General features: G+C 44.6%; 1 protein-coding gene across 3 annotated transcripts in view; it reads left to right on the forward strand.

Moving 5' to 3' along the window:
- Positions 1–15546, forward strand: part of LOC105018128 (protein arginine N-methyltransferase 8-B) — a 22919-nt gene continuing 7373 nt past the window's right edge. For 2 of the 3 annotated variants that reach the window (XR_002195648.2, XM_010883310.4), the window contains exons 1-7: positions 1–741; positions 3944–4177; positions 4796–4951; positions 8577–8640; positions 10303–10445; positions 10725–10812; positions 11645–11760. Coding sequence is in view for 2 of the 3 variants with exons in the window: in XM_010883310.4 (XP_010881612.1) it covers positions 673–741; positions 3944–4177; positions 4796–4951; positions 8577–8640; positions 10303–10445; positions 10725–10812; positions 11645–11760 (870 nt within the window). In the remaining variant the exon portion in view is untranslated. The remainder of the gene's footprint in view (positions 742–3943; positions 4178–4795; positions 4952–8576; positions 8641–10302; positions 10446–10724; positions 10813–11644; positions 11761–15546) is intronic. The other variant, XM_020040489.3, reaches the window with a different exon arrangement.

Raw genomic sequence — 15546 nt, forward strand, 5'->3', positions numbered from 1 at the left:
TGGAGCATCCTGCCTTACTTTCGCAATAAAACTGCAAGTCAATTTGAACTAAGTGGCAATTCAACCAAGTGGCAATTAGATCAAGCAAAACGTGAGGCCATCAAGGTGTTGTTTGCTGAAATCGAGTCATCAGAAGACTAATCATTGTGTGGTTAAAAGGTTTAAGTAGGCAATCCATACTATTGACTCGTGGGCAATGAGCTGTAAATGAACATCTGTAACGGGTGATCAAGGATGTAAAAAAAGAATGCTTTGAAGAAAAAATATTTTGCTCGCTTTTCTCCAAGAAATCACAGCGATGGAGACATGGGATTCTATTTTTAGAAACAGTTGTTGCCGACGGTAAATTAAAAACCTGTGATGGGATATCTACCAGTGTGCATTGCATCTGCTCTGGTCTGGTCTGATGAAGAACATGCTGTTTACCCTGTTCCTCTTCTTCGGGGTTGGGAGATAACTTTTGCGATCCAGAAAATCACTTATTTCCTAATAGAGGTCGCTATATTCTAGTGGGACTGTCACCTTTTTATCTTGGAAATAAATAATTTCTGAGCATTTTTAGATGAAAATTAGCAAAATGTTGTACAAATAGAACTAAAACGAAATCATTTTAAAATAAATTATTGCATCCCTTTTTTCCCTGTATCGAGACAAAAATTTTCCTTGGCTCTTATGGGAATGAAACACTCCTCCCGCTGTATGCTGCTCAGGAGAAAAATGGCGGAGTCTGAGAGTACTGAGGTAAGTGTGCAATATTCGATTTAATTATTTTAAGATACACGGAATATTTAACTGAAGACTAGGCTCGAAGTGCAATGCGCAGCCAGTGTGGTGGGTTTAATTTCGAGCATGGGAAGCCCATCGCGCACAAGGCTAGACTGGTCTGTCTTATCAGTGCGTCCACTTATTTGCATTAAGCTACATGCATTTCTCTGCAAATGGAACGCTGTAGTCATTATAGGCCATATACATTTAATCGAAGTAGGCTTTTAGAAAAACTATTGACTGGGCGTACGTTCAGTTCCGATAACTTAGCTGAGTCGGTTGACATCATGTTAGCTGTGACACAATGTTTAATATGGTCCGGCTATGCGAGTGAAAGCCGAATTGTGTGAATGCCACCAACTATTTTCCTCTCATGTTTCTTATCCCTAGAAATGTTTTCCACACAGGTGCGGGTGTTTAGCTCGTGCGCTGTCCGTGGTCCTGCAGCGGTCCTACGCTGGTAACCGTCATGCAGGGTTGGCTCCGGCTCCCTGGAGTGGACCATGAGCCACTAAAATGTTATTATCAAAACCTGGTTTTGGTGTATTTTTCGATTGTTAGGCTAACCATTTTATACAATTCAATTTCGATTTTTTTTTGCCTAAAAAAATCTTTGTCATCTGAAACAAAAGCCTCCTCAGGTAGGCTTTTGTTTCAGATGACACAATGATAGAAGACTGGCCAAAATCTCATTTAGATGAGCAGAAGTCCTCTAGTTTTCTTAGGAATGTGTTTGTTTATCAGCATTAGCTGTTCCTCTTTTGAAAATACCTTTTTTGTATCTCTGTCAAATGTTGTTGGCTCAGATAATGGGGAGTCCATTTCAGGTAGTTTCAGGTAGGAGGTCTTGTAGACATATCAAAGACACATCGACACAGCTTTTAGGTTCACACAGGAGACCAAACCCTTCCTTCTGTAAATACTTATTAGTACAGTGGGAATGCAGAGGGCAGTAAAGTGAATACTTACACGAAATCATCTGAGGGGAGATGAGGCCTCTTCTGCAGTACTGGAATGAGACTAGTTGGATATGCTGTGTTTGAGTGGCTTGATGGCAGAAGCCCAGATCCATGATGGTTTCCTTCACTTCCTTAGAGTGATGCAGATTCCCCTGCAGAGAAGTCTAATGATTCCTTCAGACACAGTTTCCTGTTAGTGAATGCGTGTTCAGTGTCCGTCATTCATTTTCCTAAAATCAGCGTAATTTATTAGAAGTTTGTGTCTTTGTCCATAGGAAAGACAAATTGAAACCGAAATAATGTGGTGGCGCTGACAGGCTATGTTTTTTTGCCTGACATCAAGGATGAAAATGGATGTGACACTAATGGGACATGTTGTAGTCACAGCGATTCATGCAGGTGACTGAAGGATTGGGATTATTTGGATTAGACGAGCCCACATAATGTTCATTCAAATAACAAGGCAGCATGTCTTCACTGTGCTTGTTTAAAAGAAGGACAACAGGGACATGTCCCAGAGTGTTTTGGCACTTAACCATCAGTCCACATTTCCCTTTGCATGCAATGGTTTTCCACTATTCTGCTCTTGTATTCTGAGAATCTGTGCTTAGTGAAAGGACGTGTATCTCATTTTTGGAATATTCTTCATAGAGGGGATGTTCTTAATATCGGAGGCCTAAAAGATTTGAAAAGAAGGCGCTCAGTAATTTTTTAAATGAGTACTTCCAAATTACTTTCATTCGGAGCATCTGATTTCCATTGCAGAACTATATTCCCCCACTGAGTTTCATCAGTGGAGCTTTATTCTGTTTTTGTGGATGTGAATCAGAGTAAACCAGAGTAAATCATTCCTGGTTGTTTTAAGATGCTCTGTGGTACAACATTACCTCTGGGATATACTCATTGTCATGGGCAAACAGAGAATCTCAGTTGGACAATTCACTAACAATCGTTTAAAGTCCACAGTTTTCCTTAGATGTGCTTGACAGGGGGATATTCAAAAATGTTTTATTTCAAATTGTTTAGGCCGACATGCTGGTGGCGTAGCAGGAAACCTGGTGTTTGACTCCGCCAGGGGGTGATGTAATGGAGGGTCAGAGGGTCAGCATGACTTCTAATACATAATTGAATTGCTAGGAAGATGCCATCTAAATATCAACTGTGGTGGAGAAGTTCGGTGCTGATGCAATATGGCTGTCCCCACGAATGGAGTTCCTGCTCCAGGGGCATTTTCCTGCTACAGGCACCCGCATCAGCACTGAAAAAACAACATCAAGTTTGTTGCGATGAAGACAGAGCAGTGATGTAAAATCACTGGATGGTGTCTGGGTGTAGTGTCCCAACTCAGGCTCCCTGGTATTTCAATCCATGTCTCGTTCACTGTAGTCAGGTTTGAAGTATTTTAGTTGTGCTGAGGCTCAATCATTTCAGCTACAGTATGTTTGGTGTGGTGTTGTAGATTACGATAGCTAACTGGATAGCAAAAATGATGTGACGTGCCGTTGTGGCTATCGTGTGGAATTATCCAGGCAACAGGACTCCACTGGTCTGAGTCCAAGTCACCATGATCCATGGAAGTTGGACGTGGAGGGAATGTGCGGAGACATGGCACGCCGTTCTGGGTAATGGCATGTGCATTGGAGGAGACGTCTTAATCCTCAACTGCTTGCTGCCCTGTGGAGCTGTTAAGACGAGGCAAAGCCACCTTAAAATTGGACATTTGGAAATTGTGAGGGGAGAACAAAACGGGATGCATCATCGGTGGAAGGGAACAGTCAAGTGGAACGCTCCTGAATGCAACACTGTTGCACTGGTAATACACACTGGCGTTTTGGAGAGTTAGCTACGTCACCCGGCATCCTGGTTGTTTCCAATACAGTGAAGGATAAATATGCAGATAGACATCCCATAATACTGTTAGTGTTGTTTCTAGGCAAACAGGCTTTGAAAAGTCACCTCCGGGGCTACATCAAAGACACCCACAGCTGAGAGAACGAGATGAGAGAGCGAAATTGCTAAGTATATAAATGGCTTCAAGATCCAAATATCCTGCAGATTGTGCAAAATATGCGGTGCTTTCACATAATCATTCCGTTATTGATTCACCGTCATCATGTGGTATGGCTAGCTGTTTCTGAATGGGAGACCTGACTTCCACAGGAATCTGTCCCTGTCCCATGAGATCCTTCTGGCATGTTTCCATTCTCCTCATCCCTTAGCCACAGCAGCCACCGCAGCCCATTGGCATCATCCAGTCCCAGCGCGCGCAGCCCGCCTCGCTGCCCAAGCCCGTGCCCTCCGTCCGCCATGTCCCGCGGCCGCCCCACACGCCTCACGCGGCCTCCCTGCCCAGCTGCCCTGGCCGGGGAAAGATGGCCAGATTCCTCAACCCTGAAGAGATGACCTCCAAGGACTACTACTTTGACTCCTACGGGCACTTTGGCATTCACGAGGTGGGGCTTCCATGGGGCTGCGTGAAGCATCTCCAAGTAGGACATCACACTGCGAGGTGCTCTGTGACTGCTGGCCCAGTTCTTATGTACGGTGTCCTAAAATGACTCAATGTGAAGTCAGGTCCACAAAAGAAAAAGCCCAATTTAGAACTCGTCACAGTACTGCATTTTTCCTCCCCGGAGATGAACTATGTTCTGGAGGTAGGAAAGGAACAAGTCAAAGGGTGGAGAGAAACTTTCAAGACCCTGTGAGATGGGGTTTGTTCTGTGAAATTGTTTGAATGTAGGTCAGATGTATTTTAGTTTTTTTTGCTCTGTTCTTGAAATTATTATTTTATTACTTGAAGATGGACTGCGGCCTGTTTTTTGTGTAGTACACTGAGAAAGATATGCTGCCCTAGCAGTTTTTTCAGTCCGGACCATAGTGTGTGAAATGGACGTGTTAGATAAAAGTTACTGATGGATACACATGATTTTTCCCCCCAATACAACATGCAATCTTTATTGATTGTGTCATGGCAATTAATATGCCTTTGAAAAAATGTATTAGCGTGACAGACACTGATGTCAGTTGTTTGGCAGTCTGTGACCCTAACACTGTATATTTTCTGTAAACAGGAAATGCTGAAGGATGAGGTGAGGACGCTCACTTACAGGAACTCCATGTACCATAACAAGCATGCGTTTAAGGACAAGACCGTCCTGGACGTGGGCAGTGGGACTGGCATCCTCTCCATGTTTGCTGCTAAAGCAGGAGCCAAACACGTTTATGGGGTAAGAGAAGCTCATCGGTTGGTCTTGTCGTCAGGGCCATCACCACCACGGTCTCGTCCGGGGCACCCAACACCTTCTCATCCTCTTTTGGAGCGTGCCATTTAATTATCGCCCCCCCCCCCCCCACCTGCCGGTCCGTCGCCCCATCTTGCCTGTCATTGTTTGGATTTTGTTCCTTTGTAACTTTGCTTTGATTTCTTGTCCTGTTTTCATTCGATGTTAGTTGTGTTATTGAAGTCCTCTGTTCTCCCTGTGCCTGCGTCCTCGGTGCAGAACGTTACAATGATAGCACGTTGTGTGAAGCCTGACAAACTATCCCAGTGTCGCTGTGTGTGTCTGGGTTCCTGCATATGTTAATGCGTATACGATGCGTGTTCATATATGCGTATTCATAAATGCGTATATACAGGCATGAGTTTAGCGACGATGCAGACTTGGGTTAGCTTCTCAGGCAGGTTGACTGGATAAGTGCTCCCTATTATATTGCTCTTATGGGACCTTGTGGAGTAATTGGTAACTCGAGGCGTATCTAAAAAGGCATGCCGGATTTGGGCCTCTAGCTTGCTGATAACCCTTTTGTTCTAACTTAGTACATTGGTCTTTGACACACCTGGCCACTTTCTTTGTGTGACTTTGTGTGTGTTTGTGTATGTGCACGTGTGCAGTATGACTAGGCTCTGGTGTGTTATGTAGTGGTGTGTGAATCTAATCAGCCAATGCTGATGCTGTACCCAACTGGCTTCTTACTGCCTGTGAGTTGTATCTATAGCATCCTATCTGACCTCACGCCATCCTTTATATCTGTTTGATTTCCAGTGCAGTCTATTGCAGTCTAGTACGTTTGACATCTTTGTCTTTATTACACTATCTAGTGAATGTGCTCTGGTGCCACGCCATTATCAGATCCATCAATGAGACAGACCTTAGGGAACACACCTGTAATCTGAACTCTTGATATCACAGCCACACAGAGAGAAGTAATCACACAGATATCCCAGGATTGGAGTAAAGGTGTCCCAGCAGTTAGTTGTTAAAACAACATCAAAACCCAGAGCTGGCAAGGGGAAATCTGTTGGCAGTTAATGTTCCTTACTGTCAATAAGAATGTCCTCTTAAATGTTAAAATAAAGATCAAAACAACAACACTAATGACACCATATCCAACGGTGATGACATCCATGCTACTGCAATTTATATGAAGCTATACTTGCCTTTACGTTGAACTGATTGAAGTGATTTCTAAGAGGTAGCTATATTGTACATGACTATGGGGAACAGTCTCCAGAGAGGAGATGTGTGACTGCCTGTGGGTGACAGATAGTGAGGTCTCCAGGCACAAGTGGGAGCTGAGAGACGATGTGAGGGACAGATCTCTGTGAGAGAGGGCGCTCAGTCAGTCATGGCAATCCAGGTAGAAATGTCAGAGTTGGGGAAAGAGGACAAATCACCAAATTGTATGGGCTGATATAAAACACACACACATTCACAGTCACCTTATCATTCCTTTATTTGAACACACATGTCAGATTTAAATTGAAAGAGGCATTGTGTAGAATCCTGCCTCTAACGTACAAAACTGAATTAAAACAATAACAATTTGTCCCCTCCTTGTCTTCAACTTATCGAATGAGACCCAGATAGTATTAACCAATCCAAGGTAGTTGAGTGTGGGAAGGATTATAGTGTCCCAAACTAGTATTAGGTGATTACATCTCAATGCAAACTGATGGATGGATCTGAGAGAAAATGTCTATTTCTCCTTTTCTAGTCACATTAGCTATACGTGCATGTTTGGCTACATAGCAACGATTGCTAGTCTCATGTGTTGGGGGGTGACAAGCTCCGGCTCCATTTCCTCACTGACTATCTCACCTCTCACAGAAATGTTTTGTCGTTACATAAAATGTTTTCCAAAATCGCGAAATAATAATTCTTAACTATGAATCTAGGGTGTTGAAAATTATTTTTTTTTCACCTGCCGAATGATTAGTTTGAGGTTTCACACGTGGGAAACCAATTCGCAACCCGACCCCAAGCAGAACACTAACACAGAGCCGGCCGTGACTGCCCATGACTGCCCATGACTGCCCATGACTGCCCATGACTGCCCATGACTGCCCATGACTGCCCATGACTGCTGACACCAAGCCCTTGACCTGTCTGTGTCTGCAGTCGGGGGAAAGGCCACATTCTCCCAAACATCAGCAGGCTATCGCAGGTTTTTGTGGAAGTGTAAAGCCTTAGCATTAGGGTGTAAGACACACAAATGAAAAAAATAGGCTACACATTACCAATGGCATATTGTCCTCCACATGGGGTTTTTACAGCAGGTCAGGTCAGGGGGACCAGGTGTGCTGTCAGGCGGGCAGCAAACAGAAGACCAGGGGCACTTACCTTAATTGGGATGTAGAGGGCCAAGCTCGGCCTGAGTGACAACCCCATAACGCTGAGGCATCGAGTGACCAGGCTATAGCTGGGCCCCTCAGACAGCATTAGCCAGGTCCCCTCTGTTTTCCAGAGGCCATTACTGAGGGATGGCTGATTTGGACCAGATGGGCGGTGCAGAGCACGCTTCACCTCCTACACCTTAGATATTAGGGTGTGTGGGGGGGGGGGGTGGGGGTGGGGGTTGGGGGGTGGGGGGTGGGGGTGGGGTGGTGGGAGGGGGGTCCAAACCTGCCAGAATGCTGACACAAAAATATGAATTGGTGTGACTGTTTCCCTGCTTCATGTGTTGATGGATTGCTGCCTTTATGGTAAAAAATTAAAACTCCTGCTGGGATTCCTGTCTGCGGGCCTAATTTGACCTAAAACACAGTTTGCTGTGCTCTGTGTGTTTGTGTTAGTGTGAGGTTCTCCAGCAGCAATGCTGATGGGCAATTCCTTTTATCCATTAATCCTTAAATGGTATGCCTATAATGGAGGAAGTACGAAGTTACATTGAAAAAGCAGAAAGTTCCCTAGAAATTTGATTAAAGTTATACTGACCTTTAAGGAATTTGTCAAGCAATCATTAACAGAACCTGCACAAGAGTGCCAACAATATTGTTTTGGATGGTCGTGTTGTTTTGGCTATCAGCAGTATGCAGCTGGAGATTTCTTAATGAGAAACGTCAGTCAGTTTAACACAATGCTTAATGGTGTCTAGCGAAATATTCAAACTTGCTGTGATGTTAATGCGTGACAAAATGATCTCATGTTGAGATGCTACACTGACACCACCTGAGTGTAATTCTGTGGTGTAGTGGTTAAAGACAGAGCCTCTTGTGTGGGAGACCCAGGTTTGAATCCAGGGATGGCAACAACATTCATCTCTCCTTTTTGCTGAAATAGGCCGGCCTGGTTCCTTTTCTGGTTTCAGCAATGTCAAATATGGACATCAAGCACTGAAAAGACTCATGTCAGTTTTGGGGTTATGTTCAATAAACAGGTAGAGAAATACACCAAGCAACTTCCTGAATGTGAAGTGTTCGTAATGTGTCTTGTAAAAGTAAAAAGCAATAAGTTAGAAACATTTCATTTCATAAGGTACACTGCCGAACGCTTTACCATTGCAAAAACGATCAATACAAACTGGTATCAGTGTCAGAATGTCTGAAGTAATTTTTGTTTTTCTTTTCCCCAGATTGAATGCTCCAGTATATCAGAATACTCTGAGAAAATCATCAAGTCTAACCAGCTGGACAGTGGTAAGAGATGAAGGGCTTTCTTATTCACTGTGTCTCTTCTCTATTCTCTGCAGAGATTAAGAATAACAGGGCTGTTAGAGTGCAACTTTGACTGCACAATCGCAGCTAGACCTAGAGTATGGCAAGTTATTATTTTCTTTTCTTTGGGCTCATTTAAGGCTGTCTAGACCATTGAACATGAAACTGGAATCCGGCTGGAGATACAGAACATAGAAATTGGACCTAGGCCTTCTGTGGGGGAAAGATATCCTATATAATGTATCACAGACTCACTGTTCCTTTACACCTTACATCACAACTAGCTCCAATCAAAAAGAATCAAGACTTTTTGATAACATCATAAAGGAATACAACTAAATGTTTTTAGCCAGAATATGAGTGCAGTGTGTATGAAGAGCATAATATTATGGTAGAGCACAGAAGAGTTTAAATAATATCTTTTATCTCTTTATTTTGGCATTGCCTACAGCATGCGTTTGGAGAGGCAGGGTAGCCTAGTGATCAAGACCGTCTGGTCAACAAATGTAAGTTTGCAGTTTCTAATGCCTGAGCCAACACGGTGAGCAAGCCCTGTTGTCTGGTCCCGTGAGAAAGACAGTTAACCCTCGTGGCTCGCAGGTTGTTGCTGTACATTACCTGATAAAATAACAACAAATATTTTTAAGTGCTTTTCCCCGCATTCAGGCCTGTTGAAAAAAAAATGAAAATAAACAGCAAAAAAAAAAAAGCATTCCACTGACTAGATGTAATAAGCAAGTAAGCTTCGACGCAATGGCAAAGTTGACAATACAAAACCCAATTTTTCAAGATGGTTTGCTACATAAGGAATAAAAAGACTTTTCATCAATGAAGGAACCAGGAATTCTATTCTGTATCCGAAAGAATGTCAGGCGTTCCGCTCGTGAGCTGAATCTGAAGAACCTTGTGTATGCAGCAAGACAATAATTCTAAATGCACAAGCAATTTTATCAGAATGGCTGAAAAGAGCATACATTTTAAATGTTTTATGTCTTTGGGGCAAGAACAGAAAATTCCAGAAACAATGTGGTACATATTGAAAACCTCCAAATCTCATAGCACTTCTTGAATTATAGTGGTATGAGTGATTTGGACAGGAAAGTAAAGCAAGGTTAAAAGAACAGTTCTTGCAAGAAATCCCCAAACAATTGTCGTATTCACAGAGATGATTATTAATTCCATTCACCCGTTAGGATATAATGTACCCAATAAGGCAAATAGATGTCATTTGATATAAAGTAGACAAACATCAAAATAACTGTAGGTTACTTGTTAGCAGTTATATATATACCCAGCCTTTGTAGAACAAAAAGTCTATAAATATTTATTCTTAGCATTGGTTTGTTTTCTTTTCTGCCACTGCGCGTTCATATCGATCAAACATCGATGTAAAGGCTAAGTGCAGTAGGTATTGTGGGTAACATAGAGAATCATGCTTGTTCATACATACATTCCAGATAATGTAACTCCTGTCATGACTCACGGCTTCCATCGTCTACTGACCGTATCAGCAGAAGCTGAGCTTAGTGCTAGTGTTACAGTAGGCTGTGTGCTTGTTGATGTGGACCCTCCCCCCATGTCTTCTTCACAGAGAACTAATGGGATTTAATCTGTGGTAATAGTTGCTAATGGTTTGCCTTGCAGTCATTACCATCTTCAAAGGCAAGGTAGAGGAGGTGGAGCTGCCAGTGGAGAAAGTGGACATTATCATCTCAGAGTGGATGGGCTACTGCCTCTTCTACGAGTCAATGCTCAATACGGTCATCTTCGCAAGGGACAAGTGGCTGGTAGGTGTGTGTTTCAGGGCAGTGTGTGTGTATGTGTGTGTTTGTATGTGTGTGTGTGTTTGTGTGTGTGTGTGTGTGTGTGTGTGTGTGTGTGTGTGTGTGTGTGTGTGTGTGTGCACTGACCTGATGTGCTAGCAGAACGAACTGAAATACCCAGGGATTAAAACCGTAACCTGGTCTGGGGTTTGGTTCTTCTCACATTCGGCGCAGCTGAGAAATGACATGTCTTTGGGTGCAGGATTGATTAGACGTTGTTTTCCCACCCCACACTTTAAATAGAAACCTGGAGGACTGATGTTTCCAGACCGTGCGGCTCTGTATGTGGTGGCCATTGAGGACAGGCACTACAAGGACTTCAAAATTCACTGTGAGTGTGTGTGTTTGTGTGTGTGTGTGTGTGTGTGTGTACTTGACCCTGTGCCCCTGTCTCCCTCTCTACTCCCAGGGTGGGTCTTTCCTGGCTTATGTTTCTGCTTCGCTAATGAACCATGACTGTAGAACAACCACAGCGGTGCGCGTTCAAAACACAAATGCTTAATGAAGCACACATACAATTACAAAGGAGGTGCGCGTGCGTACACACACACACACACACCCACACACGTTGGTCATGAGTTTGAACTTTTCTAAAGCAAAATTGATGATCAATACGAAACCGTAAATCAACATGACCCTCCGTAATCCATCTTGTCCACATTAAAGACGTCCTGGAGGACTTTGAGGAGGAGTTCAGAGACCAGTAACATGGCAAGAGAACAGAGGACAAGAAGCAGAACAATGGCCAAAACCACACACACACACACACACAGCATTTCCGATTGGAGAAAATCCGTTCTAGCTGACCTTATCCGTCCGTGTTCTTGTGCTGGCAGGAATGCAACCCAGGATTTAAGTACACATCATCACTCCCTCCTCATCCTGTCTCCGCACTTCAGTGGGACACAATGAAAGGGCTCCATCTTAAGTACCTTAGCCGTGCATAATGCATGATCAGTTAGCCTCAGGGGGAGAATAGATTAGACTGTCTTACTGCTCTGAGCCTTTCACTGCACTGACGGTTAGCCAACACTGCGTCTGAACCTCCTTCTCAGCCCTCTAAATCCGTCAATCCACCACTCTGATGTCGTTGTCTTCTAGCAGGGAATAGGGTGCCGTCGGGGGCTGACACGGGGGGCCTTCCTGCCTGCTTGTTTCCACAGGGTGGGAGAACGTGTACGGCTTTGACATGACCTGCATCCGTAACGTGGCCATGAAGGAACCACTGGTGGATGTGGTGGATCCCAAACAGGTGGTCACCAACTCCTGCCTGATCAAGGTCAGCTATGTCTTCACCTGTGTGTGTGTGTGCGTGCGTGTGTGCGTGCGTATGTGTGTTTTTGTGTGTGTGCGTGTTTTTACTATACCCAACGACCAAGAATACCTGCCAGGGGAAAAAGACCGTTGTTAGCTTCGGGGGTTCGACTTTGTATTTGTTAGGTTTGTATTCATGTGAGAGGTTTAGGGTTAAGTTTATTCATTTTCGTAATGTGAAAGAAGACACAAATTAACCTGCGAGTCACTGAGGAGCATTTATTGGCTGATGACCCTAGCTTTTAGATTAGAATAGATTAAACTTTATTGTCACTGAACAGTACAAGTACAGTACAATGATATGCAGTTTGCGTCTAACCAGAAGTGCAAATAGAGGATACATAAGTATACATAAGTATGTATGTAAGTATGTATGTAAGTATGTATGTAGGTATGTATGTAAGTATGTATGTAAGTATATATGTAACTATGTAGGTAAGTATGTATGTATAGGTGTGTAATTAATGCAAATACATTACAATTCTAAATGTGCAGTGGAAAATTCACACATTTACAGAAAATGTATAGGAATTAAGTATAATGTACACTCACCTAAAGGATTATTAGGAACACCATACTAATATTTTGTTTGACCCCCTTTCGCCTTCAGAACTGCCTTAATTCTACGTGGCATTGATTCAACAAGGTGCTGAAAGCATTCTTTAGAAATGTTGGCCCATATTGATAGGATAGCATCTTGCAGTTGATGGAGATTTGTGGGATGCACATCCAGGGCACGAAGCTCCCGTTCCACCACATCCCAAAGATGCTCTATTGGGTTGAGATCTGGTGACTGTGGGGGCCATTTCAGTACAGTGAACTCATTGTCATGTTCAAGAAACCAATATGAAATGGTTCAAGCTTTGTGACATGGTGCATTATCCTGCTGGAAGTAGCCATCAGAGGATGGGTACATGGTGGTCATAAAGGGATGGACATGGTCAGAAACAATGCTCAGGTAGGGCATTCTATCAGCTTGAATCAGTCAGCCCATTCTCCTCTGACCTGTAGCATCAACAAGGCATTTTCACCCACAGGACTGCCGCATACTGGATGTTTTTCCCTTTTCACACCATTCTTTGTAAACCTTAGAAATGGTTGTGCGTGAAATTCCCAGTAACTGAGCAGATTGTGAAATACTCAGACCGGCCCGTCTGGCACCAACAACCATGCCACGCTCAAAATTGCTTAAATCACCTTTCTTTCCCATTCTGACATTCAGTTTGGAGTTCAGGATATTGTCTTGACCAGGACCACACCCCTAAATGCATTGAAGCAACTGCCATGTGATTGGTTGATTAGATAATTGCATTAATGAGAAATTGAACAGGTGTTCCTAATAATCCTTTAGGTGAGTGTATGTACTTGAGTGAGATACATAGTTGTGCCAATTCTCAATGGCATTCTGAATTTGCAATCGAGGCAAATTGAAGGAGTAAAGTAGCATGTGCAACTCAAATGCAGGAATAGCAGCAATGAGTTTCCTGAGGTAGGCGTGTGTATGTAACAATAAAGTACAGGGGCAGTTCTAAATGTGCAATGAGGGCAAGTTTAACGTGCAAGTTTATTAAGGTGCAAGTCGGCATGTGCAAATGAAATACAGGAATAGCAGCAATGACACATGAACTGAAATATCCTTATCAGACTTGTAAGGCAGTGACAGAGACCAGTGGTACAATGGGTGACATAGTTTGTGATGGGTCACAGAGTTTGGCAGGGTTGGAAAGATGGAAAGAAACTGTTCCTGAGCCTGCTGGTGTGTGAACGGAGAGACCTGTACTGCCTGCCTGATGAGAGGAGGTCAAACAGTTTGTGGCGTGGATGTGAAGGGTCCCTGAAGATGCCACGTGCCCTGTGCAGACACCGCTTGCGCTGGAGCTCTACGATGGCTGTGAGCTGGGCACCAGTGATGTGCTGGATGGTTTTCACCACCCATTGCAGGGCCTTTCGGTTGGCTATGTAGCAACAGCTAAACCACACTGTGGTGCAGTTAGTGAGAATGCTCTCGACTGTGCAGCGGTAGAAGTTCACAAGGATCTTGGAAGAAGAGGCCTTTTTGACCAGGGCTAAAGTGTTGAGGGAACAGGACAGGTCCTTGGAGATGTGGACACCCAGGAATTTGAAGCTGGAAATATGCTCCACCTCAGTGCCATCGATGAGAACTGGGGCGTGACTGCAGCCTTTAGACTTCCTGTAATCCACAATAAGCTCCTTGGTTTTCTTTGTGTTGAGGGCCAGGTTGTTATCTGCACACCACGCCGCCAGGCACTTGACCTCCTCCCTGTAGGCTGACTCTTCATTGTCACTGATCAGGCCTACCACTTTGGTGTCGTCTGCGAACTTGACGATGGTGTTGGAACTGTGTCATGGGTGAAGAGGGAGTACAGGAGGGGCCTCAGCGCACAGCCTTGTGGAACACCAGTGTTCAGGATCAGGGTGGAGGGGGCTCAGCACACAGCCTTGTGGAACACCAGAGTTCAGGATCAGGGTGGAGGGGACTCAACACACAGTCTTGTGGAACACCAGTGTTCAGGATCAGGGTGGAGGGGGCTCAACATACAGCCTTGTGGAACACCAGTGTTCAAGATCAGGTCGGAAGAAGTGAGGTTGTCTAACCTTACAGACTGGGGTCGGTTGGTTAGGAAGTCCAGAGTCCAGTTGCAGAGAGAGGGGCTGATCTCCAGGTCATGAAGTTTGTTGACCAGCCTAATGTATAGGGGATGACCATGTTGAATGCTGAGCTACAGTCTATGAATAGCATTCTCACATAGGTGTTGGTTGTGTCCAGGTGGGTCAGGGCAGAGAGTAGAGCCGTGGAGATGCCGTCCTCTGTAGACCTGTTCAACCAGTAGGCAGACTGGTATGGATCCAGTGTTGGGGGTGGGGCAGCACTTAAGGTGGTTTAAAACTAGTCTTTCGAAGCACTTCATGATTGTGGCGGTGAGTGCAACCTGTCAGAAGTCACTCAGGCTAGACGGGGTCAACTGCTTTGACACCGGGACAATGGTTGCGGTTGAAGCACGTGGGGACCACCGCCTGGGCCAGTGACAGGTTGAAAATGTCAGTGAAGACCTCGGTCAGCTGACCAGCACGTTCTGAGCACACCCCCGGGGACTCCATCAGGACCAGCGGCCTTGTGTTCATTCATCCTGGTCAGTGCAGACACCCCATCTGTGGTGGATAGGCTGAGAGGGGTCACCCGGGGGGAGTTCAGCTTTAATGGCTGGCTCTTTGTGGTCCCTGTCGAAGCGAGCGTAGAACCTGTTGAACTCGTCAGTGATGGAGACGTTGCTGGCTGTGGGGGTGGGGTTCTTTGGCCGGTCGTCGGTGATGGCTTGGATGCCCTGCCACATGCGTTGGGGATCAGAGTTGTTGTTGGAGTGCTCCTCGATCAGCAGTTTGTGGTCATTTTTAGCCATCTTGATGCCCCTTTTCAGGTTGGTCCTGGATGAGCTGTAGGCCTCTGCATCGCTGGATCTGAACGCAGCGTCGCATGTCTTTAGCAGGTGTCGGACTCTGAAATATCCCTGTGGTGAAATATCCCTGTGGTGAAATATCCCTTTGGTGAAATATCCCTGTGGTGAAATATCCCTGTGGTGAAATAGCCCTGTGGTGAAATATCCCTATGGGGAAATATCCCTGGGGTGAAATATCCCTGTGGTGAAATATCCCTGTGGTGAAATATCCCTGTGGTGAATTATCTCTGTGGTGAAATATCCCTATGGGGAAATAGCCCTGTGGTGAAATATCC

The sequence above is a fragment of the Esox lucius genome, chromosome 19, assembly GCF_011004845.1.
Source record: "Esox lucius isolate fEsoLuc1 chromosome 19, fEsoLuc1.pri, whole genome shotgun sequence".
Classification (NCBI taxonomy): domain Eukaryota; kingdom Metazoa; phylum Chordata; class Actinopteri; order Esociformes; family Esocidae; genus Esox; species Esox lucius.